We start from the raw sequence: 25,466 nt of genomic DNA on the forward strand, positions 1-25,466 counted from the left end.
TCTGGCACCCCTGTAGAGGTCGTGGTATGAGGGATGTCACAGAGGTTCAGACAAAGGAAAGGGTTTGTTCTAGTCAGGGTAGTGGGTGTGGGGATGGGGGTAGGGGGGGAGTGGGTGAAGAGAAGCCTGGGAGGAATGGGTGATAGGGTGAGATCTCCCCCATTTCTGTCCTCAGCTGACCTAGAGTTCAGAGTCTCTTCCTGTTCCCTCCCCTCAAAACCACTAGGCCCCTGAAGATTTCCTCTGCGGGAGGGAGCAGCAGGTGGGGAGGTTCCTTGAAGCCTGAGACCCTGCTTCTTTGCCTTACCCACCCTCCCACCCAAAGCCACAGCAAAGACCTGAGAATCCTGCTACCCAGCCACAAAGCTCCTCCTTCCTCCTCTGTGCCTGCTGTCTTCTGTGGTCTGGTGGGGCCATTGCGAGCATGGCAACTCCAGGGGCAAGGAGCTTAGACAGGAGGCAGCCCACAGCATTGCTCTTCCTGGCGGATGGGGGAACTTTCCCACACCCCAGCCTCCTGGGGTGTCTGCAAGGTGCCCCAGGACGTGCTGTGCCTGGAGAGTGCCAGGGCAGGCAGGGAGGGGCTCCTCCTCTGCGGAGTTCCAGGAAAGGCCCTGGCAGTCAGCATAGGCCTGGGCTCCAGGGCCTTCAGGGTGGAGCTGGGGGAGGGACCCCAGGCTGCTGAAGTGCCTTAGCTGGGCCTCTAGCCCACCTGATGGCATCTCTGGCACCCTCTGTAGCCAAAGGTGGGGAGATAGAGGCCAACACATGCGTGGGCCATGGACCACCTTCCCACACATTCTGTCATACCACACATTCTTCTAGCCAACACCACCTAATGGAATCTCCCAGTTAATAAAAAAAAGTAGCTTAATGTCATCCAACCTTCTGCCTGATGCGTGAAATCCACTAGGATATCCCAGGTCAGTGATTGCTATGAAGTTGACTGCACACCTACAGTGACAGGGACACCCTCATGAAGTAGCTGACAAGGACTTCCCTCTCTCTGGGTCCAGTCACCTACAGACATCTTCCCTCAGATGGCTGGGAAGTGACCAAAGTCATTCTCATGTCCTTCCTACCAAACCAAACCAAACCTTTGCCATCAAGTTGATTCCAACTCATGACGACCGCATGTGTTACAGAGTAGAACTGCTTCGTAGAGTTTTCTTGGCTGTAATCTTCACGGAAGCTGATTGCCAGGCCTTTCTCCCATGGCACTGCTGGGTGAGTTGGAATCGCCAAACTTGAGGTTAGTAGTCAAGTGTAAACTGTTTGCACCACCCAAGGACCTCGTCCTTCATACCAGCTCCTCCCAATTGCCCATCATGATCCTCCATCCTCCAAACTCACCACGAAAACGGATTAACTTTTAACTCCTTTCTCTCTTTCACTATCCTATATTCAATCTGTTACCAAATTCTGCAGACTTCGCTTTGTTGCTTTTATTACGAGATAGATTAAGTTGGATACTTTTCTCCTTCCCCCCTTCTTTTCCAAACCTCATAGATTCCACCTTTGGCCTAAATTCCTGCAGTGGCTGCCACACTGTCCTTTCTGACCTAGGTTTTTCCTTCCTCCTACACACCCTTCTGGGATAATCTTTCTCAAACACCTTTTATTGTGTATGTTATCAAATTCAGACTCCTCAACCAAGCACACTGGGTACACCAGCTGCTAACCTGTTTGCTCCCTGGATTCATTCATGGCATGTCCAGGCTGCAGAGTCTGGTGCAGGGCTTAGCATATAGCACAAGAGCTGCAAATATGCCTCAAGTGGATGATCCATTTGGTCTCCCTTCTCATCCTTCCAGTTCTTTCTCTGGACTTGGTCTCCCCATTCCTCCAATCCTATTGGCTTCCTAATGCTCACTTGACCCTTTTGTTTTGAGAAGCCACTTTTCAATTGCTCCAGAATCTTCAGAGGGGGTTAGGGAAGGGAAAAGCTGACATCCAGGTTATTATCAGGGGGTTTATGCTACATACCAACTGCAAAGACCTTGGGTGCAGAGTGGAATGAGTGCAGCTGCCTGCTGGGAGCCTCTGCTCCTGTAGGAGACAGAAAACCAGGGAGGAGGGTGGAAAGAGGTAAGGAGAGTGGGTTTGACCAATGGCTTTGGGGTTTACAGAGGGATTTTCTCTCCACTGGGAGATTGTAGCCTGCTTAGTTCTGGACCCCTAGTCTAATGCCCCCCAGACTGTTCTCTTCCTTGGCACCATATCTCCCCACCCCTTTCCCCCATACACAAACACCCAGTGATCCTGGCCCCATCGTCACCTCATGACCCAGCTGAAAATCCACCTCCAGCAGGCAGCTTCTAATGATCTCCACCCCACTCTGCTCATATTATCACCATCTACCCTTTGAGTCTTATGAGCTGCCTTCTATTTTTTCTGTTATTGCTTAGTTATGTCCTATCATCTTTTCAACCCACATAGATTATAAACTCCTTGATGGCAGGGACAGTGTCTGTTAAATTCATTTTGTGTAGTCTATTTCTTAAGGAAGCATGAGATAAGGCACTCCAGCTTCGTAGGCTGTGTAGACCTGGGTCTGGATCCTGGTTTCAACCCTTAGCTGTTGGCCTTGGGCAAGTCTCAGCCTCTCTGAGCCAGTTCCTTCATCTGAAAAAGGAGCTAGTAATATTACCTCGCAGAATAAGGGGCAAAGATTAGAAAGCAGAAACAATGCAGAGTACCAGAAAAGTGCCTATTGCATAGTGAGCAGACAATAGTTGTCTTCTTTTTCCCTAAACTGGAGCCTTCCCTGAGTTGGGGGACAAGCTCTCCCATAATTACAGCCCATACCCGGACACTTTTAAGCGTGAAAGGGGCACTATTAATAATTACACCGGTTCCACAGATGTAAGGTGGGAGGCATGGCCACCTTACCCTAACTCTGGATGACCAGGGAGGCAGGGAAGGGTTGGCATAGAGCGCAACTGTATCTGCCTAAAAGCATAGCACCAGCACAGTTAACAACAACAACCAAACCAAACCCGTTGCAGTCGAGTAGATTCCAACACATAGCAACATATAGGACAGGGTAGAACCGCCCCATAGGGCCTCCAAGGAGCGCCTGTTGGATTTGAACTGCCGATCTTTTGGTTAGCAGCCGTAGCTCTTAACCACTATGCCACCAAGGTTTCAGAGCACAGTTAGAGCTCAGTAAATGTTGAATGAAGGAACAGAACCTTGCCCAGACTCAGCTTATTGGAGTGTCAGTGAGTGAAGAAGCATAGATTCAAATGCCGGGCCCCTCCGTCCCCTACTCCACCCCGGGCCCAACGCCTCTGGCATGCTCCTCTCTCTAAGGTCTCTCCATCTCCAGTCCGCTTCCCGCCCCCGGGTTGCCGTAGAAACGGTGACGTCAACACGAGGGGCGTGGCCTCTCGCCATCCTCTGGCATCTCTTGCGCCCCTTCTTCCCCGAGCCTGGGGGGAGGATGAGGTTGGGAATAGTGGAGCCTACCCGCCCGTCGCCAGGCTCGGAGCTAACGACGCCCACTTGTGGGCACGCAGCGCGCTTGAGTGCGGGCATCCCCCGAGCCCCGCACCGGTGAACTGGCAGGCGTCCTAAGAATGCGGGCCTGGGTCGCCGTGTCCCTCTTCACCCCTTACCCCTGACAGGCCAGTGTATCCCCGGCCTCAGTCCAGCCTCGTCCCTTCCCCGGCAGGCGGGAAAGGGGACCCCGAAGGGGCGCCCGGGCGCCACAGAGCGCGGCAGGGAAGGAGTTAAACAAGGTGCCGGTCGGAGGGACGGGGGAGGGGAGGGAAGGGAAAGTGAGAGCGGGGCGGGAGGGGGTGCGCGAGCAAAAGAACTTCCTGTGCCCGCCGCCGGATGAAAGGGGTGGGGAGGAGTAGTCGGGGGAGGGCGGGCAATATAGGGAGGCTTGGGGCGGGGAAAGGCGCGGCCTCGCACCCCCCACCCCATCCTGCTCCTCTAGGGGCGCCGCCTCCTCCGCTCCCCCGGCTTTTGCTCGGTTTCTGCTAGTCCCTATGCTGTCGCTTCCCTATGCTGTCGCTTGAGTAACAGGCTACCCCGAAATCCCAGAAGTTGTTTTCCAGGCCAGGGTAAGCGGTAGGCAGGGATGGGGCGGCTTCAGAGAGTGTGGGATCCACATCTGGGCATGGGCCAGCCCCCGCCTTGCGGCACTCGGATTTCTGCTGGGGAAACTCGCACGTGTGAAGCGTGTCCTGTGCTCTGAGAGTCACAACACACATGCTCTCATTCAGTCCTGACAGCAGCACGTCCAGGTAGTACATCTATATTAAACCAGTTGCCTTTGAGTTGATTCCCACTCTTGGCGACCGCCTGTGTAGAACTGTGCTCGATAGCGTTTTCGGTGACGGATTTCTCCGAAGTAGATCCCCAGGCCTTTCTTTTGAGGCACCTCTAGTGGACTAACCTCCAGCTTTTTGGTTAGCAGTCAAGTGGGTTAGCGGTTTGCACCATTCAGATGGATATTTTGAAACAAAAAGGGAAAACAAACCGGTTGCCCTCCAGTCAATTCCAACTCATAGTGACTGTACAGATAGATATTAGCAAATCTGTATTCAGGATGGGGAAACTGAGACTCGGGTTATGGAGTTATCCCAAGCCCCACACTCCTGGTATTTGAACTCAAGTCCATTGGATTTCAACGGGCTTTCATTAGGTGTGTGTTGTTGTTGGTTGCCGTCCAGTTGATTTTGACTCATGGCGACCTCACCTGTGCAGAGTACAACTGCTTTATAGCTGTGACCTTTCAAAAGCAGGTCGCCAGGCCTGACTTTTGATGCGCCTTTGGGTGGCACATTGGGTGGATTCAAACTGCCAACCTTTTGACTAGTAGTTGAGCATTTAACCATTTGCACCACCCAGCAACTCCTCAGAGTGTAGAGTAGGTTGTTTTCCTTTGCTTCTCTTGTGCCCTAAAGCTCTGGGCCCCTCCAGCATCACCCTCTGTGAGGACCATCTTAGGCACCAAAGAAGGATGTGGTACTTCTCTAATTGACTAGGCTGAAACAGTCATTGCCAGGGGCCTGGTAAAGAGAATGAGGAAGTAGCTATAGGGTTTCACAGGTGGGCGGATAGGTTTTAGGGACAAAGTGGCTCACTGGAATGGGGAGAACAGTGTTCCTGGTCTATTTTTTTTTTTTTTTGAAAGAGGGCTTCCCAAGTTGTTCAAGGAAGTAAAATAGGTTAGGAATTATTATTATACCTATTTTACAGATTGGAAAACTGAGGCACAAAGATCACATAGCTAAATCAGTGGCTGAACTGATTTTGAACTCTGGCAGTCTGACCAGATTCCACACTCTCATTCACTAAATTAAACTGCCTTTAACATGATGATGACATCAGCCTTGAAGGTGAAAAGTTGACACAGATGGCAGAGAGGGGTATGCTAAGACAGCCTGTGTCCTCTCGCCTTGGTAAGGAAGGGCAGGTAAGGAATTCAGAGGAACTAGACCAGATCCTAGTGTGTATATGGACTCTCAGACTTCTCCCCGGCCAGTGGTTCCAGATTTTTTGATTTGGCAAAAGAAAACAAACACACAAAAATCAAGCTCCCGCATAGAGTTGCTAGCTTTTAATTTAAGGGCAGCCCTGGTGGCACAATGGTTAAGCACTCTGCTGCTAACTGAAAGGTTGGTAGTTGGAACCCACCAACCTCTCTGTGGGAGAAAGTTGTGGCTGTCTGCTTGGAAACCCTTTAAGGTAGATTGTACTCTGTCCTATAGGGTTGCTATTAGTTGGAATCGATGGCAAATGGGTTTGGTTTTAGTTTGGCCTAACGGAAAGGTCAGCAGAAGAAAAGACCTGGCCATCTGCTCCCATAAAGATTATAGCCTAAGAAACCCTATAGGGCAGTTCTACTCTGTCCTATAGGGTTACTATGAGTCAGAATTGATTCAAGGGCACACAACAACCACAAAGAACATTTAAAACACAACAACCATTTTTCATAAAAGAAAGGACATTTTTATCTTCCTCAAAATAGGGACGATACCATCTCTCAATCAAGAACAGTCATTCCCAAGAAAGGACAGTCATCAACTTCACACCTACAAATAGACGTTCCTGTATTTATTTTTTCATTGTGCTGTGGACTGCTGAAAATGCCACCCTATGGATGACTCTCCTTCTGAGCTCTCTGAATCATCTGAGGGCAGAACAGGAGGGAGTTAGGTTAGACCCAAGAAAGAACTTTTCTTCTTTGGAGGTCTTTATGAACCAGGTGAGCACTATGTTTACCTGGGATGTGAGGGTTGCAGAATCAACTTCATGGGATGGAGGGGGCAGTAACTCTGGGTTCCTCCCTCTCCCCCTCCCCAATCCCCAAGCAGCACAGAGCAGGGACCTTGTCTTGAGGGAGCTATCCTCAGATCCACCAGGGCTGTCTTAGAACTTAGAGTGACAGTCCCCATCAGGCAGCTCTTTCCTGCCCAAAGTTCATTGGATGTGATGGGTGCTCCTATGGCAGTAGAGAGGCTTCCCTGGGCCTCTACTCACCCCTATTAGAGGGAGTCCATGTAGTTACCCATCTCAGGCCTGGGTAGAATGCCAGGAATGACCCTTCAGGAGGGCTAAGGATGGAAGAGAGGAAAAGAAGAGAATGGCTGCCCAGGAGTGCCGACTGTCCCCTGCCCACAGCCTGGAGTGTGATAAGCCAAGGCTCGGCATGGACGGGCCTAACTGGCTGCAGCATCCTTGCAGGCAGCCACTTCCGTGTTTCCCCACCTCCCCTTGGCCCAGGTACAGGACAAAGCCTTCTGTCCCAGCTCTCCCAGCAGGAGCTTGAAGCCAGGCAGGTTCTGGCTCAACCCTGCTCAGCACCAGCTCTGGGTCTGACCCTGGTTTAGGGTTTGTCACCTGTCCTGTACCAGAGGGTGAGGACAGAGGGTGTGAGGAGACTCCAGAGAAGCAAGTGGTGTCTGGTTTCACATGTGCCATCCCACGGGTGGAGAGCAAGGCTCTCCTCCTCAGGGATGACATCTTATAGATTTCAGAGGAGGCCTCAAGACTCATCCCACACAGTGGGGCTTAGGGAGGCTAGGAGGTGGTACTTCCATATTTAGGCCTCCCATGGGTTAAAGGGAAACCGTGGTGGCATAGTGGTTAAATGCTTCAGCTGCTAATCAGAAAGTCGGCAGTTCAAATCCACCAGGTGCTCCTTGGAAACTCCATGGGGCAGTTCTACTCTGTCCCATGGTGTCACTAGGAGTCGGAATTGACTTAACGGCAACGGGTTTTTATAACGGTTATGGCTTAAAGGGCCAGACCTACCCAAATTTTAATCCTGGGGTTTTAAAAAAGTAAATCTGGATCCCTTCAGGATACAAATAGAGAAAATGAGACCCTTCCCCCTCCAGGGTCGCACTGGTTGGATGGGCCTGAAACCCCAGTTCCCAGACTCTCTGTCACTGCCCTCTCAAAGAATGGCAGAGCCTGACTTGAGTCCCTGCTGAGTGCAAGATTTTGTGCTTGGTGCTGGGGATGCAAAGACAACTGCCCTCAAGAGTTCTTGTTCAGACAGGTAAGTACAAACTACAAGGGAACAGGCAGATGCTAGAAAAGATGGGTCTGCCTCAAGACTGCAAAACTTGAAAAGTGCTCCCCTCCTATTTGTTCTCCAGTGGGGGAGCCCTGCCTTCAGAAACACCCTGAGCAAGGGATGGGTCTTTGGTGCAGAGATCAAAGATGGGTGGGCCAGGGACATGAGGGAACAGGGCTCCCAGTGGGCACACCCCAAATGCCCCTCCCTGAAAGGCCCAAGGCCCCAGCCCAGAAATGGGCCTCTGCTGCCCTCTGTTGGATGGGAGGGCCCCACCAACCTGGCTCCCCTAAAGAAAAGGGGGAAGCAAAGGACCCTCCTGTCCCAGCCTTTTTATTCCCTGAGAGCCTCCAGCCTCATTTCCTATAGCCTCTGTAGCTGAACCTTATTCCTCCCAAGTGCTCCAGCAGCCCCTTTTCCCTGACCACCATTCTCCACCCTCCATCCCACTGTCTCCCTAGTTCCCTTTGTTGCCTGGGTTCCGATTCTGGTACCCTGGCTCCTGGCCCTGCCAGAAAGTTCTGGTTCCAGAAGGCCCCTTCCCAGGTGCCTCGGGCCCAGCTCATGCCCGCAAGGCAGCACTGAAGACATGGGCATGAGCATTCCCGAGTGCCTGGGGCAACTGGACATCCGCAAGGGTGTAGTGGGCCTGGCCACGGGCGCGGGGGCCATCTACCTGCTCTACAAGGCCATCAAGGCCGGCATCAAATGCCAGCCACCCATCTGCACCAACTCGCCCATCTGCATCGCCCGTGAGTGTCCGGTCCCTAGGGAGAGGGCTCTGCCCCAGGGGGCACCCGCTTCTGAGGCCTCCTCTGTGGGAGGGTCCAAAGGTGACTCCTCAAAGTTCCTATGTCCTTCCACTTTCTCTTCCCTGTCTTCCTCACCCTGCAGCCCCCTAGGTAAGGCCCCACTAGAGATGCTAGTTCAGTCCCCAGTGGGTTCTACTGGATCCTCAGGTCTCATCTGGCAGCTCTCCAAATACTACATTCACTCTGGCTCTCAGGAGCCCACTGCTTGGAAACTTGACGTCAGCATCTCCCTCCTTTCCTAACTGAAAACTAAAGGCTTTAAGGAAAGGGAAAATTTGGGGACCTACATGACTAGTGAGTTGAAATCAACTCGAAGGCAATGGGCTGGGCTGGGACATGACTAGAGGAAACCCTGGTGGCATAGTGGTTAAGTGCTACGGCTGCTAACCAAGAGGTTGACAGTTCGAATCACCAGGCGCTCCTTGGAAACTCTATCGGGCAGTTCTACTCTGTCCTATAGGGTCACTATGAGTCGGAATTGACTCGACGGCAGTGGGTTTGGTTTTTTTGGGTACATGACTACAGCCTCCACTAATCCATATGGCGCCTTTGTGCAGATTAGAAAAAGGCGCCCCTTCTGCAAATCCTCTTTACTGCCATCTGCTGGAATATTATTGCTGTACAGTGATTACGCTGGAACACAATGTGTTAGTGCCGTATAACGGAAAATTGTCATAATAAATATATAAGTCTAAGACATTTATGATATATGGTGCCCTTGTGCAGTACACTCCCTGTTCAACTGTACGCAGTAGTCCTGCACTTAGCAAGAAGACTTCTCTTCAGAAAAGGCCAACCAGCTTTGTCCCCAGTCCCTCTCCCCAGTTCCCCAACCCCATTCTTTCATAGCCTGTGAGTCCACAGCTTGAATTGGGCTGGGTGGCTGTCTAGGCCTGGCAATCGAGCGAGAACGGCATGGACGAGACTCAGGCGAGCTCCGGAGACTCTTCAACTCTTTGGAGTGCAAACAGGATGAGTACGCCAAGAGTATGATTCTGCACAGTATCACGCGGTGTGTGTACTTGCTGGAGGCTGAGGTGAGGGAAGGGAGTCAGGAGGTCCCTCTCAGCCAGCCTGGCCTCTGGTCGCTGCGGCTGCCTCCCTGACCCCCTGACTGGTCAGATTTGGTCCTTGGACCTGTTTCTCCGTGACTGATAGTGGGAGGGGTATGCTGAGGGGTCTTGGCAACAGATGGGCAGCGGGCCCAGGACGCCTGCTTCTCCTGCCTCTCGCACCTCTCCCCACACGCTCTAGGCCTCTGCGTGTACTGTGGATGACATCAGGTTGGTGGGATACATGCTGGATGACGAGGACAACAGTGTCAAAATCCAGGCTCTGAACACGCTGAAAGCTTTCTCTGGCATCAGAAAATTCAGGCTGAAGATCCAGGTGAGCCCAGGAACAAGTGGTGGGGCAGAGCACACAGGATGGCCGTAGTCTGGGGGGCTGTTAATTGGCAGAGCACACAGGATGGCTGTAGTCTGGGGGGCTGTTGATTGGCAGAGGACAAATGGGTCATTTTCTAGAAGATTGTTTCGGTCTGGGTTTATAACCCAGAAATAATTTTTCCCTGGAAGTAAGTGAGGAAATGGTGGTCAGATTCCCAACAGGGTCCTAAAAGCCTTTGAATCTCAGGATGAAACTGAACTAGCATGCTAGAAGCATCTCTGAATCCCCAAAATCCCCCATGCCTGTGTTGGTCAGAGGTATGACTGGGCCACAGACGCCTCCACCACTACCACGTAGAGAAAATACAAGCCACCAAATGTCAGCTTCCCCAGCTGCCTGCTATCCAGCCCCCAGGCTTACCTGTTTCCACACCTATCCTTTCCTCTTTCCTGCAGGTGCCATGGGGGAAAAAAAGCTTTTTTTCTCTGTGGTCAATGTTGGGAGTCCCGGGTGGTGTAAAAGGTTAACATACTCTATTGCTAACTGAAAGGTTGGAGGTTTGAGTCCATCCAGAGGTACCTTGGAAGAAAGGCCTGGTGATCTACTTCTGAAAAATCAGCCATTGAAAAACCTGTGGAGCACAGTTCTACTCTGACACACAGGGGGTCACCATGAGTCGGAATCAACTTGATGGAAACTGGTGTGTGTTTGTTTTAATGTCAATGTCCATCTTAGTCCTGGATCCCATCCCCTCTCTTTGATTATTCTGTCTGTCAAATAAGGCTTCCCTGTCTCCTTCCCATAAGCATTTAGCATGCTGTAATCCCATGGCAACAAGTAATGAGTAATTTCATCCAGAGGAGCCCTGGTGGAGTAGTGGTTAAGCACTCAGCGGCTAATCAAAAGGTCGGCAGTTCAAACCCACCAGCTGCTCCATGGGCGAAAAATGTGGCAAACTGCTTCCATAAAGATTTACAGCCTTGGAAACCCTATGGGACAGTTCTACTCTGTCTTATAGGGTCACTATGAGTCGGAATTGACTCAATGGCAATGGGTTTGGTTTTTTAATCCCTTCCGTCTTAAAAAAACAAAGCCAAAACTCTTCCTTGACCTCCAAGTCTCCCTCTGGCAGATGGTCTATCTCTCCCATGTTAAAACTAACTAAATTATTTAAAACCTACAAAAATTTATAATCTCTGTGTAAGGTAGAAAAAATAGCAATAAAACAAAGCCTGCATGCACACAACTCGGGCTAAGAAGCAGAACATGACCAATACTTTAGATGGTCTCATATGGCCCTTCCCAGTCCCAGCTTCCTTCTTCCTTCCTCTCCCAACCCTACCTGCATTTTGTTGATCAATTCCTGGATTTTCTTTATAGTTTTACCACATATGCATGTATCCCTGCATATTTTAACAGGGCAAGATGGGCAATAAACTAAATAAAATACAAACTTCGTATATATGGAAGAATGCAGTTTGCATTCTGTGGTTTGTCATTTTGCCCCCTCACATTGAAAGATTCACTCTTACTGATGTAGGTAGTAGCTCTGTTGTTGCAGTTAGCTGCCGTTGAGTCAATTCCAACTCCTGGTGGCCCTGTGTGTGCAGAGTAGAATTGTGCTCCATGGAGAACTCAAGGCTGTGACCTTTTGGAAACAGATGTCCAAGCCTGTCTTCCGAGGTGCCTCTGGGTGGGTTTGAACTGCTAGCCTTTTGGCTAGTAGTCCAGTACTTACCTACTAGTTCTTTCTTTTCCACTGTTGTGTAGTATTCTATTGTATGAATACCCTGCAGTTTTATTTATCCGTTTGCCCACTGGTAGATATTTGAGTCGTTTCTAGGTTCTCATTGCACCCACATTATGCTGTTAACATTCTTGCGAGAGTTTCTCTAGGGTATGTATGCAGGAGGGGAATGGCTGGGTCAAAGGGTTTGCCCAACTTTTGCAGAAGGGTTGTGTCCATTTATGCCCCCACCAGCCCTGTATGAGTATTCCTACTGTGTCATAACCTCACCAACACTTGATATTTTCACGCTTAAAATTTTTGCCATTAAACCTTTTTTTTTTTTTTTTTCGTTGTGGGGACGGGGAAGGTCTCCAGGTCTCCACTTGCTGGCTTTTTCTATTCATCCTCAGCCTTCTCAGTTCCCCTGAGATGGTGACTCTCTCACATATCAGAATTGCCTGGAGAGCTGATTCAAACGAAGATTTCTGGGCCCCACAGCCAGACAGTCCAGCTGAACAGGGCAACTATGTTTTTCACACACCTTCCCCCACCCAGGAAATTCTGATGCAGCTGGCTGAGCACCACTGTCCCTTTGCCCCTCCCTAAAGTCTGTATCCTGAGGACCTGACCCTGTTCTCCTCTCTCTGGGTGAGAGCACCCACTCCTTGATCTCGGTTTCCATCTGTATGTGCTTTCCTGGGTGTCTGCAGAGACAGAGCATGACCAACTGCCTCTGGGCACATTCTCTTAGATGGCCCTGAAGCTCCCTAATCCAGTGCGTCCAAAGTGGGGCTGAGCTAAGTCAGACCACCCTTTCCGGAGGGATCTGATTCTGCTGGCCTCCTGCTCAGTCTTCAGGGCTCCCTCTTGGCCCAACCCCAGCCACTTAACGCTGAATGTTTCATGATCTCCCACTTTGTGGCCATTGCACATCCTGTTCCCTCTGCCTGAAAACCCTCCCCAGACTTGCTAACTCCTACCTGTCCTTCACAGAGCCCTGGTGGTGCAAAAAAGGTTGGCGGTTTGAACCCATCCAGCCACTCCATGGGAGAAAGACCTGGTGAACTGCCCCCATAAAGATTACAAAAAAAAAAAAAAAAACCCATTGCCGTGAAGTCAATTCTAACTCATAGCCACCCTCTAGGACAGAATAGAATTGCCCCATAGTGTTTCCACAAAGATTACAGCCTAGAAAACCCTATGAGGCAGTTCCACTGTGTCACGTGGGATCACTATGAGTTGAAATAGACTCAACAGCACCTGACAACAACAACCCGTCCTTCAGGTCTCAGCAGACGGGGGGGCTGGGGGCAGGGTACTAATGGAATTATGGCTCCTACTCCAGAATTCTTGCTTTGCTTTTATATGACTCACAAAGGTACAGGTGAGGTTACCTGTTTTTGGTAATATCTCTCAGTCCAACCATCTTGCCTCCAAAGCCCAAGATCCCTTTATTCATTCAACAAAAGTATATTGAGCACCTACTATGCACCAAGGCCCTGTTCTAGCATTGAGGATACAGCAGTGAACAAAACAGAAAAGATCCCTGTGCTGGTGGAGCTTATTTCTAGCAGGGCAAGCAAGGGAGGCAATCAACAAATAAGTAAAATATACAGTGTGTTCTGAGGTTTGTGCTTGACTGCTAACCCGAAGGCTGGGGGTTCAAACCCACTGAGTACTGTGAAAGAAAAGTCCTGGCAATCTGCTTCTGTTAAGGTTGCTGTTGCTGTCATTAGCTGCTGTGGAGTTGATTCTGACTCTTCGCCAACTCAATGTGTGCAACTGCTCCATAGGGCTTTCAAGGGTGTGACCTTTCAGAAACAGATTGCTAGGCATGTTTTCCCAGGTGCCTCTGAGTGGGTTTGATCTGCCAGCCTTTCAGCTAGTAGTCAAGGGCTTAACCATTTGTAACACCTAGGGACTCCAAGAAAACCCTATGATTCAGTTCTACTCTGTAACACAAGCACATGGGGTTGCCATGAGTTGGAATAGACTTGATGGCAACTAACAACAACGTAGTGTGTTCCATGTGACAGCTGCTACAAAGGAAAATAATGAAGTGGAATAAGGAAGATTGGGATGAGGGTGGCATTGCAGTTAACCAGATGAAGAGAGAAGATACAGACTAGGAGGAAATATTTGAAAATGATCTGACAATGGACTCATATTTAGATTATATAAAGAACTCTGAAAACTCAATACTAAAAAAAAAATTCTGTTAGAAAATGGGCAAAAGACATGAAGAAATAGTTCACTGAAGATGATATGTTAGGTGCCGTCAAGTCAGTTCCAACTCACAGTGACCCCATGCGCAACAGAACGAAACACTGCCCGGTCCTGCGCCATCTTTACAATCGTTGTTATGCTTGAGCTCATTGTTGCAGCCACTGTGTCAATCCACCTCGTTGAGGGTGTTCCTCTTTTCCACTGACCCTGTACTTTGCCAAGCATGATGTCCTTCTCCAACATGTCCAAAATATGTAAGATGCAGCCTTTCCATCCTTGCTTCTAAAGAGCATTCTGGTTGTACTTCTAAGACAGATTTGTTCGTTCTTTTGGCAGTTCATGGTATATTCAATGTTCTTCGTCAGCACCACAATTCAAAGGCATCGATTCTTCTTCGGTTCCTTATTCATTGTCCAGCTTTCACATGCATATGATGTGATTGAAAATACCATGGCCTGGGTCAGTGCACCTTAGTCTTCAAGGTGACATCTTTGCTCTTCAACACTTCAAAGATCTCCTATGCAGCAGATTTGCCCAATGCAATGCATTGTTTGATTTCTTGACTGCAGCTTCCATGGCTGTTGATTGCGGATCCAAGTAAAATGAAATCCTTGACAAAATCAATCATTTCTCCGTTTATTATGATGTTGCTCATTGGCCCAGTTGTGAGGATTTTTGTTTTCTTTATGTTGAGGTGCAATCCATACTGAAGGCTGTGGTCTTTGATCTTCATTAGTAAGTGCTTCAAGTCGTTTTCACACATGAAAAGATGTACATCTTTGCTAGTCATTAAAAAAAACAAACACTATTGGAAACTCTGGTGGCGTAATGGTTAAGACCTACAGCTGCTAACCAAAAGGTCAGCAGTTCGAATCCACCAGGTGCACCTTGGGAAGCATATAGGGCAGTTCTGCTCTGTCCTATAGGATCACTGTGAGTTGGACTCGACGGCAACAGGTATTGCCACTGAGCTGATTCCAACTCATGGCAACCACATGTGTGTCAGAGTAGAACTGTGCTCCACAGGGTTTTCAGTGGCTGGTTTTTTTAGAAGTAGGTGTCACTTTTTTCCGAAGTGTCTCTGGGTTGACTCAAACCTTCAACCTTTAGGTTAGCAAATGAGCATGTTAACTCTTTGCATCACCCGGGAACAAGGAAATTAAGACCATGATGAGATATTACTGCATCTATTAGAATTATTTTTATTGAATCCCTGGGTGGTACAAATGGTTAAGCACTGAACTACAAACCGCAAGGTTGGTGGTTCAAACTCACCCAAAGGCCCCTCAGAAGACAGACCTGATGATCTGTTTCAGAAAGGTCAAAATCTTGAAAGTCCTAGAGCACAGTTCTACTCTGCACCCACAGGGTCGCCATGAGTCAGAATCGACTGGACAGCAACTAACAACAACAATTAGAACAGTTACATTAAAAACAGTGAAAATGCCAAATGCTGGTGAGGATGTGTAGAAACTGGATCTGTTTTACATTGTTGATGGGATAGCCACTCTGGAAAATAGTTTGGCAGTTTAAAAAAAAAAAAAACGAAATATACATTTACCATAGAAGCTAGCATTTGCACTCCTGGGCATTTATCCTAGAAAAGTAAGAACCTACACAATCGTTCATAGCAGCTTTATTTGTAATAGCCAAAAGCTGGAAGCAGTCGAAATGTCCCTCAATAGGTGAGTGGCTAAACAAACTGTGGTACATTCATGCATGTGATACTACTCAGCAATAAAAAGGAACAAATATTGATACACACAACTTGGATGGGCCTCAAGGGCATTGCTGAGTGAAAACAAGCCAAACTCAAAAGGACACATATTGTATGATTCCATTTATATAACGTTCTCAAAATGACAAAATTATAGAGATGGAAAACAGATGAGTGGTTCTCAGGGGTTAGGGATGGAGTGGGGGCAGGAAGGATGTTGGTATGATTATAAAGGGGTAGAATGGAGATCTTTGTGGTGATGGAATCGTTCTGTATCTTGATTGTGGTGGTGGTTACACAAATCTACACATGTGATGAAATGACATTGAGCTACACAGATGCATCGTACCAATATCTATTTTCTGGTTTTGATGTTGTACTATAATTATGTAAGATGTAACTGTTGGGGGAAACTGGGTGAAGAGTACATGGACTCTCGCTGTACTGTCTTTGCAACTTCCTGTGAATTTATAATTCTTTCAAAATATAAAGTTTACAGAGTGTGTTACGTGTTACAGGGCTATGGAGAAAAATAAAGGTGGGGGATAAAGAAGGCTGGGATGGAGGTGGTCAGGCAAGGCCTCATTGAGAAGGTGACAATAAGAAAAGTCTTGAAGGAGATAATGAATATCTGGGGGGAGAGCATCCCAAGCAGAGGGAACAGCCTGTGCAAAAACCTGAAGATAGGCGTGTACCTGGCATGTTCAAGGAATAGCTAGGAGGCCACTGTGGCAGGAGCAAGAGAGAGAATAGGAGATGAGGTCAAAGAAATAGTGGGGGAGAAGGATAGATCATATGGACCTTGTAAACTACTGTAAAGACTTTAGCTTTTACTCTGAATGAAATGGAAGCTCTTGAGCAAAGGAGTGACATGTCTAAGATGACTACTGTGCTGTGGTTGTAGGGGCAAGGGTAGAAGCAGGGAGACAGGAAGCTATTGTGGAAATCTAGGTGAGAGGCAACAGGGTGGTAGACGTGGAGGTCATGAGAAGTGACTTGAGTGTTGAGACATTGTGAAGGTAGAACCAATGGGATTTCCTGAAGGAAAAGGGGTGTGAGAGAAAGAAGGGGGTCAAGGATGATGACTGCAGGTTTTTGGCCTGAGCAACCGGAAGAAAGGTGTTACCAAGAGCTGAAACAGGAAAGGCAGTGGAAGGAGCAGGTTTATTGGGGAATGTGGGTTAACTGTGAGGCATCTAATAGACATTCAAGGAGAGAAGTGGAACTGGCAATTGAATATATGAGTCTGGAGTTCAAGGGAGTGGTCTGGGTTGGGGATGTGAACATGAAGGTCGTCAGCATATGGATAGCATTTAACACTGTGAGTCTGGATGATATCATGAGGGGAGTGATGTAGACAGAGAAGAGGAGATTGAGCGGGAGAACCAGAAAAGAAGTCTGAAAGAGAAGCCAAGTGAAGTGGGAGTGGTCCAGTGGGTCAAATGATGTTGAGAGTTCAAGTGAGAATTGTCTGTTGGGCTTGGCCCAGGTGCCATGGATTAGGACAGTGGAGAGTGAAGACAGAAGCTGGGATGGAGGTGGGGGATCACCACATAAGAACAGATGCTTCTCTTCCCCCTACTCCAGGAGCATTCCATCAAGGTGCTGGAACTGATTTCCACCATCTGGGACTCGGAGCTGCACATTGCTGGCCTTAGACTCCTCAACAACCTACCACTGCCCGACTTTGTGCACCCACAGCTGCGACGGGTGATGCCCGCCTTGATGGAGATTCTCCAGTGTGACTACATCCTGGCACAGGTGCCTGGAGCACGTGCCTGAGGCCCCACCCTCCCAGGCAGCCCTGGGAACAGACCCTGGGGGATGGAGCAGAGATTGTGTCTTCCCTGCTCAAACCCACACTCATCTGCCCTCTCTTGTTTTCCTCTATCCAGGTACAAGTTGTACGGCTGCTGAGCTATCTGGCACAGAAGAACGACCTTCTCTATGACATTCTCAACTGCCAGGTGAGGAGGGAACTGAAGAGGGGCTGATGGATGCCAACTCAGGTACTGGGAATGGAAGAATCATAGATTCTCCAGACACTTAGCCCTGAGGAGATTGTCTTGTTTCTCCTCCTACTTCTGATCTAGGTATATTGAAAATCATCCCCTCTTCCCTTCCCTCGCTAAAATGAGAATCCATCTGGTGAGAGGGGGTTCTCCTTTTGAGGGGCTTTCTGAACTCTGAGGGAAACAAAACAAAAGCCAATGTAGGTAGACATTTTGAGAGCAGGAAAAAATGACTTGAGGCAAGAAGCATTATTAAGGATAGGAAGGATCACTACATAATCATCAGGGGTTCAGTTCGCTGGAAGGATACCCAGTTAAAACACCTGTTGTCATTGAGTCAGTTCTGATCCCCAGTGACCCTATAGGACAGAGCAGAACTGCCCCATAGGGTTTCCAAGGCTGTAATCTTTACAGAAGCAGACCGCTACATCTTTTCCCCTGGGAAGCAGCTGGTGGGTTCGAACAGCCAACCTTTTGGTTAGCGGCTGAGTGCTTAATCACTGTGTCACCAGTGCTCCTTACTGGAAGGCTAAAGTAACTCTAAATTTGTATGTCACCTAATAACATAACTTCAAAATACAGATGGCAAAACTTGATAGAATTACAAGGAGAAATTGACAAATCTACCACCATAGTGGGAGATTTAAATACTCTTTCTGCAACTGATAAAAATCGAAAACTAGTAAGGCGATAAAAAGAACCAAACCTAACCTGTTGCTGTGGAGTTGAGTCCTACTCATGGTGACCCCTGTGTTACAGAGTGGAACTGCTTCATAGGTTTTCTTGGCTGTAATCTTTATGGAAGCAGATTGCCGGGGCTTTCTTCTGTGGCACTGCTGGGTGGATTTGAACTGCCAACCTTTAGGTTAGTAGTTGAGCACAAATTATTTGAGCCACTCAGGGACCTATAAGGTCATACTGGCTACAGATAACAAGCTTGAGCCATACCTAGGACCCTGCACTCTATGATTATCAAATGTGCATTCCTGTCAAGTACACACAAAACATTTATAAAAGTTAACCACAACCCACCTGGAGCAAAGGAGAATGAAGAACAAAGATACAAGGTAGGTACGAGCCCAAGAGACAGAAAGGGCCACATAAACCAGAGACTACATCAGCCTGAGACCAGAAGAACTAGATGGTGCCCAGCTACAACCAATGACTGCCTTGACAGGGAACACAACAGAGAACCCCTGAGGGAGCAGGAGAGCAGTGGGATGCAGACCTCAAATTCTCATAAAAAGACCAGACTTAATGGTCTGACTGAGACTAGGAGGACCCTGGAAATCATGGTTCCCAGACCTTCTGTTAGCTCAAGGCGGGAACCATTCCCAAAGCCAACTCTTCAGACAGGGATTGGAGTGGACTATGGGATAGAAAATGATAGTGGTGAAGAATCTCCTGTCTGGAGGGGAGATGAGAGAGCAGAAGGGGTCAGAAGCTGGTGGAATGGACACGAAAAGAGAGAGTGGAGGGAAGGACTGTGCTGTCTCATTACAGGGAGAGCAATTAGGAGTATATAGCAAGGTGTATATAAATTTTCGTACGGGAGACAGACTTGATTTGTAAACTTTCACTTCGAGCACAACAAAAATTAAAAAAAAAAAAAGTTAACCACACACTAAGCCTTAAAGTTAATGTCTCAACAAATTTCCCAGAATCAATATTATTATCATGTCACTCATGTTTCATGAACACAATGCAATTAAGTTGGAGGATGATACTGAAAGGAAAACTAAAAAGCCCCTGTATATTTGAACCTGAAACTTAGGCTCATTGGGAAGTTGAGATCGTAAGGGGATGAAAGTAACCTCAGAAGGGCATCCTGATACTTACCTGGAATTTCATCCCCATCTTCCTCCCATCCCCACTGCAGGTGCAGTCCAACTTCTTGACCCTGTTTCAGTCCACACAGCCTGGGAGTTTGCTGTTCGAGGTGCTGTTGTTTGCTGAGCGTCTGAGCGAAGGCCGGAACTCACCCCACTACCGTGCAGTGAAATGGCACTACAATGAACAGTCTCTGCATGAAGCTCTCTTTGGGGATGAGTCGCGACTGGCAGATAGATTGCTTGCTCTGGTCATTCACCCTGAGGAGGAGGTTCAGATCCAGGCCTGCAAGGTCATAGTCAGCCTGCAATGCCCCCAGGACTTGAGAGCCCGGCCCTCCTGCCAGCGCAGTTCGTCCTTCTTTAATAGTGGGGAATAAAATTAAGGAGAGCCAATAAATGAGTATGGGAGAGAAGCTGGAGGGGTAGCGTCTGTCAGGGGCTTTCCAGGGCTGGGTATAGATTTCATCCAGTGTAGCCCCTGCCCTAGAGCATGGCCCAGCATGGGCACATGTCCCCAAACACATCCCACTTCTATGCACACTCTTAAGGGGACAGATTCTCCTCTTGCTGCTTTTCAAGTTTGAATGTGGAGCCAGTGCTTTCAGAGAGTTGGGAGAGGGCGGGTTTGAGGACTAAGGACAAAAATAATGGACAGGAGGCAATATAGCATTGAATAGTCAGCATGAGCTAGACTACGCTGCAGTAACAAGCAACCCCAAAATCATAGTGGCTTAGAATGACAAAGTTTTGTTTCTTACTTGCACTACATTCCATTTATAGGTCAGCTGAGCAAGGAGGAATAGGTGTGTACTCCCCATCATCCTCACTCAGGGACCCAGGCTGAGGGATACTCCCATGTTCTGTTTCTAGAACTCCTAGGGAAGAAAAAGGGAATGTGGCAGTTAAAATGGGCTCTTAAAAGTTCCAACCAGAAATGACACCACTTTTGCTCATGTGTCATTAGCCAAAGCGGGTAGGTAGGGAAGATTAATCTTCCCATGTGTCCAAGGAAGAACCGGAAATATTTGGTGAACAGCATTAAAGAACTGGAAATGTTTGGTGAGCAGAGCAATGCAGACATATTGGTTAAGAGTGAGAGCTCTGGAATCAGACTCCTAGGTTCAAATCCTAGCTGTCACTTACTAGTTAAGTGACCTTGGGCAAGCCCTTTACCCTATTTGAGCTTCAGCCTCATCATCTGTAAAATGACTATAATAATAGCACTTATTCCATAAGGCTGCTGGGAGGGCTATGTGAGTTAATGTAAGAAAGATGCTTAGCACAATGCACACAGAAGGTGTTCATCAAAGATTGGCTGAGGAGCTATGAAATCATCATTGAGAAAATGAATGACTAGCACTGGAAAGGGCCCTGGAGAACATCAAACCTGATGTTTCTCCAGTTTCTGGGTTACAGGCACTGGGGAGTCCCGAGGCCCTTTATGGAGCACTCTGAAACACCACCGGATCTTAGCTTTGGAAACCAAAACAGTTGTGCAGGTCATATAAAACCATAACCATCAAGTCTCCAGAAACACAAAGACTGTAAAACCAAATACATTCATCCATTTTCAGATTTTCCCATTAATTTGTATTTCCCACTTGTTTGGTCGTTGTGTTACCTGTGAGTCCTTACTGGCAGACAAATAGTAAACCAACTGTTGCCATTGAGTCAGTTAATACTCACGACAATCCCACAGGGCTTTCAGTGGTTGATTTTTTGGAAGTAGATCGCCAAGCTTTTCTTCTGAGGTGCTTCTGGATTGACTCAAACCACCAACCTTTTGGTTAGCAGCTGAGCACGTTAACTACTTGCACCACCCAGAGGCTGCATTAGAGCACCTTAGAACACCTCCTTTCCATGAGCTGGCCCAAGGAGTCCCATGACCAAAACTAAGTGATATTTATCTTTTTTTAATTGGGAGGAATAAATTAAGTAAATTGATGCTTTCTCCCATTTTTTTTTCCCCTAAATGTTTGGTACCTGCCACAGCTTATCTGCTGATGAGTAACAGATGGCAAAATGAACAAGCAAGGAGCAAACAAATAGCATTAGAAAAACAAAGAAATGTAATTTTAAAAAATAGGTCATGTATTGTTTGAGATGCAGTAGCCTAGTTATATACAATAGAGTGAGAAAAAGGAAGGAGGGCAAAAAAGATCTAAGTCCATGAACTGAGGTTAAATCTCTTGCTATTTCCTCGTGTTGTACACACGCACACACATTTGCAGTAGTGATGATAAAATATTTAACAAGCAGCATGATACAGATGCTAACCATTGGAATGGATGCCAGTGATAAGCTACCAGTCATCTGAATTGTTGTTAGTTGCTGTCATGGATTGAATTGTGTCCCCCAAAAATGTGTTTCAATTTGGCTAGGCCATGATTCCCAGTATTGTGTGATTATCCACCATTTTGTCATCCGATGTGATTTTCCTATGTGTTGTAAATCCTACCTTTATGATGTTAATGACTCAGGACTGAATCTACAAGATTAGGTTGTATTTTGAGTTTTTTGAGTTAATCTCTTTTAAGCTATAAAAGACAGAAGCAAGCAGAGAGACAGGAGGACCTCATACCACTGAGAAAGTAGTACCAGGAGCAGAGCACATCATTGGACCCAGGGTTCCTGGGCTGAGAAGCTCCCTGACCAGGGGAAGATTGACAACAAGGACTTTCCTCCAGAGCCAACAGAACAAAAGCCCTCTTCTGGAGTTAGTGCCCTGAATTCAGACTTCTAGCCTACTAGACTATGAGAGAATAAACTTCTGTTTGTTAAAGCCATCTACTTGTGGTATTTCTCTTACAGCAGCACTAGATGACTAAGATAGTTGCCTTTGAGCTGAGTTGATTCTGACTCATGGCATGTGTTGCAGTGTAGAACTGCTCCATAGGGTTTTCAAGGCTGTGACCTTTTGGAAGCAGATCACCAACCTGTCTTCCAAGGTACCTCTGGGTGGGTTTGAACATCCAACTTTTTGGACAGTACACTTAACCATTTGTGCCACCCAAGGACTATTCATCGACTGAGTACCTGTGTAGAATTTATCTCTTACTGTGGATTATGGTAAAAAAAAAAAAAAAGGAAAATCCACGGAATGTAGCTTAAGGCTTCTTGTGGGGAGGAGGCAGTAAATATAAGTTTCTGTGGACCCTTCCTTTGACATTGCCTCTAGCTAAAGAACCACATCCTTGGCTCTTTACTGCCACTGGAAGAGTCCTTCCTGAAGACAAGTATGGTCTTAAGCAGAGTAATCACAAGCGTGGGGAAATGAGATATTATAGACATCTGTATTTCTGCTTGTTCAGCATCCATTTCCCATTCCCCAGGAACCAGCAACTCCCCAGCCCACCTTCCACCTTTGGGAGTCTGCTCTTCCCAGGTTCAATGAGATTCTGCCAATAACAGTCCCTGGTCCACCTGGCCACAGTAATTGGCCCAGCTTGGGCTCTTTTAGGGAGCCCTGGTGGCTTGGTGGTTAAATCACTCAGCTGCTAACCGACCCAGAAGATCAGGTGATTCAAACTACCAACTGCTTCTGGGCTGGGGGGTAGGGGAGGATGTGACAGTCTGCTTCCATAAAGATTTACACCTTTGGCAACCCAATGGGACAGCCCTACTCTGTCCTACAAGGTTGCTAGAAGTCAGAATTGACTCAAAGGCAATGGGCTTGGTTTGGTGGTTTTATATATGGTGCTGAAAGGAGGTACTTCGAACTTTTATACAGCTTTGCCCTCACACTCCCACTGCCGAGAGAGAGAAAGAGAGAGTCCATCTGTAGGAGGAGAGAATGAGGCCACCCAAAGGCAGAAGCAGAGGAGAAAGACACCTAATGCCTTTATCGTAATGTCTCAGGACCCTGAGGCCAGCTTTACCCTGTTTCTGGATCAATACTGTTCCCTTTTGTTTTTATTTTTAAAAATAAATTAGTTTGGCTTGGGTTTCTTTTACATGCTGCTGAAGGAGTCCTGATTACCTCATGGCTCCTTGAGGCAGACAGGAGGCCCATGTTGCCAAAGCAACTGGGTACTAATGTGGCCCGGAGGCTCAGTAAGTGGGAGAAGGAAGAAACTCCAGTCATCTGATGCCAGTGAGTCTACTCAGGCCACCTACACTTAGGCGGTGTGGGCCGGCCACCCTCTCTGCTATGTTTGGAGCTGCCTGAGGCTCTCTGAGAACCTTTCTCCTATATGAATATTTGACTTGAGCAGAGAGGTTGCAGGGAGTTGTCCCAGCCCCTCTGGGGAAGGCCCTTGTCATAGGCCAACCTACAGAGAGAAGCCCAATCCCCTCCCATGGGTGGAGGGCAAGACAGGGTGGCATACCTGGTCGTACTAGGTATGACTGCCCATCTCTGTCCTCTGAGCAGAAGCCTCAAGGTTTAAGGGCTGGCTAGATCTGGAAGAGGCTGCTCTCCCTCCAGGCCTGTTGTCCTCCCCAGCTAAGCACACACCCCCTCATAAGGCCCAATCTGTTCTGGCAGGAAACAAGAGGGGAGCTGTGTGTTCCAAGCCCTGCTGCTGGTGGAGAGGTACAGGTGTCTGCTCCATGTCATCCATACTCAGGGACCCAGGCTGAGGGAGGCTCCATGGTTGTGTTTTTACAACAACTAGGGAAGAAAAAGGGAATGTGGCAGTGATAACGGGCTCTTAAAAGTTCCAACCATAAATGACACTCACCACTTCTGCTCACGTGTCATTGGCCGAAGGGGTTAGGTAAACCCCAAACACCAAGCCCAAACCCATTGCTGTCAAGCCAATTCTGACTCATAGCAACCCCATGGGACAGAGTAGAACTGTGCCATAGAGTTTCCAAGGAGTGCCCGGTAGATTTGAACTGCCAACCTTTTGGTTAGCAGCCATAGCATTTAACCACCATGCTACGAGGGTTTCCAGGGAGTAGGTAGGAAAGATTAATCTTCCCGCGTGTCCAAGGAAGAACTAGAAATATTTGATGAATAGCATTAATGACAGCACTGGCACTGGGCATGGGTTGACTTCCTCAGGTCATGCTGGGCCTTTCTGTCTCTCTTAGGTGACCCCTCCTGTCCTCACAGATAGAGCAGGGCAGCACCTCCCTGCTCTATGCCTCTTGCTCCCAGGCTGGGGACTCCAACACTGCCACCATTATTAGCCCAGTTTTCCATGAGGAGTCGCCTCAACTGGGGTTACTCTCATGAACCATATCCACTGACTGCCCTAGTCTCTCCACTCTGCATCCCCTCACAAGCAGACATCTTCTCCTGCTGCTTGCTCCACATACTCTACTCATTCTCACCTCCAAGCCCTTGCTCACTCTCTACTCTCTTAGCAAAAAAGCACTCCTGCTGAGACCTGGGCTGTCCTGGGTATTCTGTGTAAGACCTCAGCGCCTCCACCTCTTCACTTCCAAACACTTCTCACTGCAGTGTCCTCTCCCCTAGGAAGCTTTACTGATCTATCCCAGCATCTCAAACTCTACCTACTGATCATCTTTCTCTACGGATTATTTTGAGAATTCCTTCCAGAATGAAGTGAATCATGGGCGATTTCCACCAGGTCAGTTTTCCCTAGAATTTTATTCTGGATTTCAAAGACTGATAAAACTTCCAAAAATTATTGAGGATTGACAGAATTTATATAAATATCGTATATACATATCATCTGCACTCAGGGACCCAGGCTAAGGGAGGCTCCACTGTTGTGTTTCTACAACAACAACTAGGGAAGAAAAATTATTGGCCAAGTAAGAACATGAAAACCAAACAAAATTACTATTGTATTATTACCATAAAGGCTCTTTTTCTTATTGCTGTAAAAATACATATCACACATTTGCCAATTTAGCATTTTTCACATGTACGATTTAGTGACATCAATTACATTAACCGTGTTGTGCAACCATTACCAATATCCATTGCCAATTTTTCCATCACCATCAACAGAAACTCAATGCCATAAAAGCATTTTTTCACAATGAAACAGTAAGGAGGATGTAATTTCAGGATAATAGAAAAGTTCTTTAAATTAAATACATTTATCTTTAACAACAACAAAAAAACCCCATTGTTCTTTTTTTTTTTTTTTTCACTTTGCTGTAGACCAGTGAGAATATCGCCATAGAAACCATGGCTCCAGGCCACCACAAAGATATGGAAAGACAAGAAAGATGTTGGGGAATGTTAAAGGAGAGGGAGTCAAAGGGCTGGGAATGGTGGGGAGATCAGA

General features: G+C 47.7%; 1 protein-coding gene across 1 annotated transcript; it reads left to right on the forward strand.

Annotated features, from left to right (window-relative positions):
* The first annotated feature begins 3,879 nt into the window (after positions 1 to 3,879).
* On the forward strand, positions 3,880 to 22,037 carry ARMC12 (armadillo repeat containing 12). The gene is made up of 7 exons (XM_049894900.1): positions 3,880 to 7,522; positions 8,002 to 8,373; positions 9,244 to 9,389; positions 9,607 to 9,741; positions 17,001 to 17,174; positions 17,309 to 17,380; positions 19,305 to 22,037. The coding sequence occupies exons 1-7, from the start codon at positions 7,483 to 7,485 to the stop codon at positions 19,632 to 19,634; spliced, it is 1,269 nt and encodes a 422-aa protein (XP_049750857.1). The 5' UTR covers positions 3,880 to 7,482; the 3' UTR covers positions 19,635 to 22,037.
* Positions 22,038 to 25,466: the final 3,429 nt, after the last annotated feature.

Source organism: Elephas maximus, chromosome 1 (genome assembly GCF_024166365.1).
Source record: "Elephas maximus indicus isolate mEleMax1 chromosome 1, mEleMax1 primary haplotype, whole genome shotgun sequence".
Taxonomy (NCBI): domain Eukaryota; kingdom Metazoa; phylum Chordata; class Mammalia; order Proboscidea; family Elephantidae; genus Elephas; species Elephas maximus.

Bases quoted from the DNA above. Each gene is read 5' to 3' on its own strand.
- ARMC12 (XM_049894900.1), top strand. From the start codon at position 7,483: ATGCAAAGACAACTGCCCTCAAGAGTTCTTGTTCAGACAG. The intron at 9,390-9,606 runs GTGAGGGAAGGG...CACACGCTCTAG, and splicing joins TGTACTTGCTGGAGGCTGAG to GCCTCTGCGTGTACTGTGGA. The intron at 17,381-19,304 runs GTGAGGAGGGAA...TCCCCACTGCAG, and splicing joins ATGACATTCTCAACTGCCAG to GTGCAGTCCAACTTCTTGAC.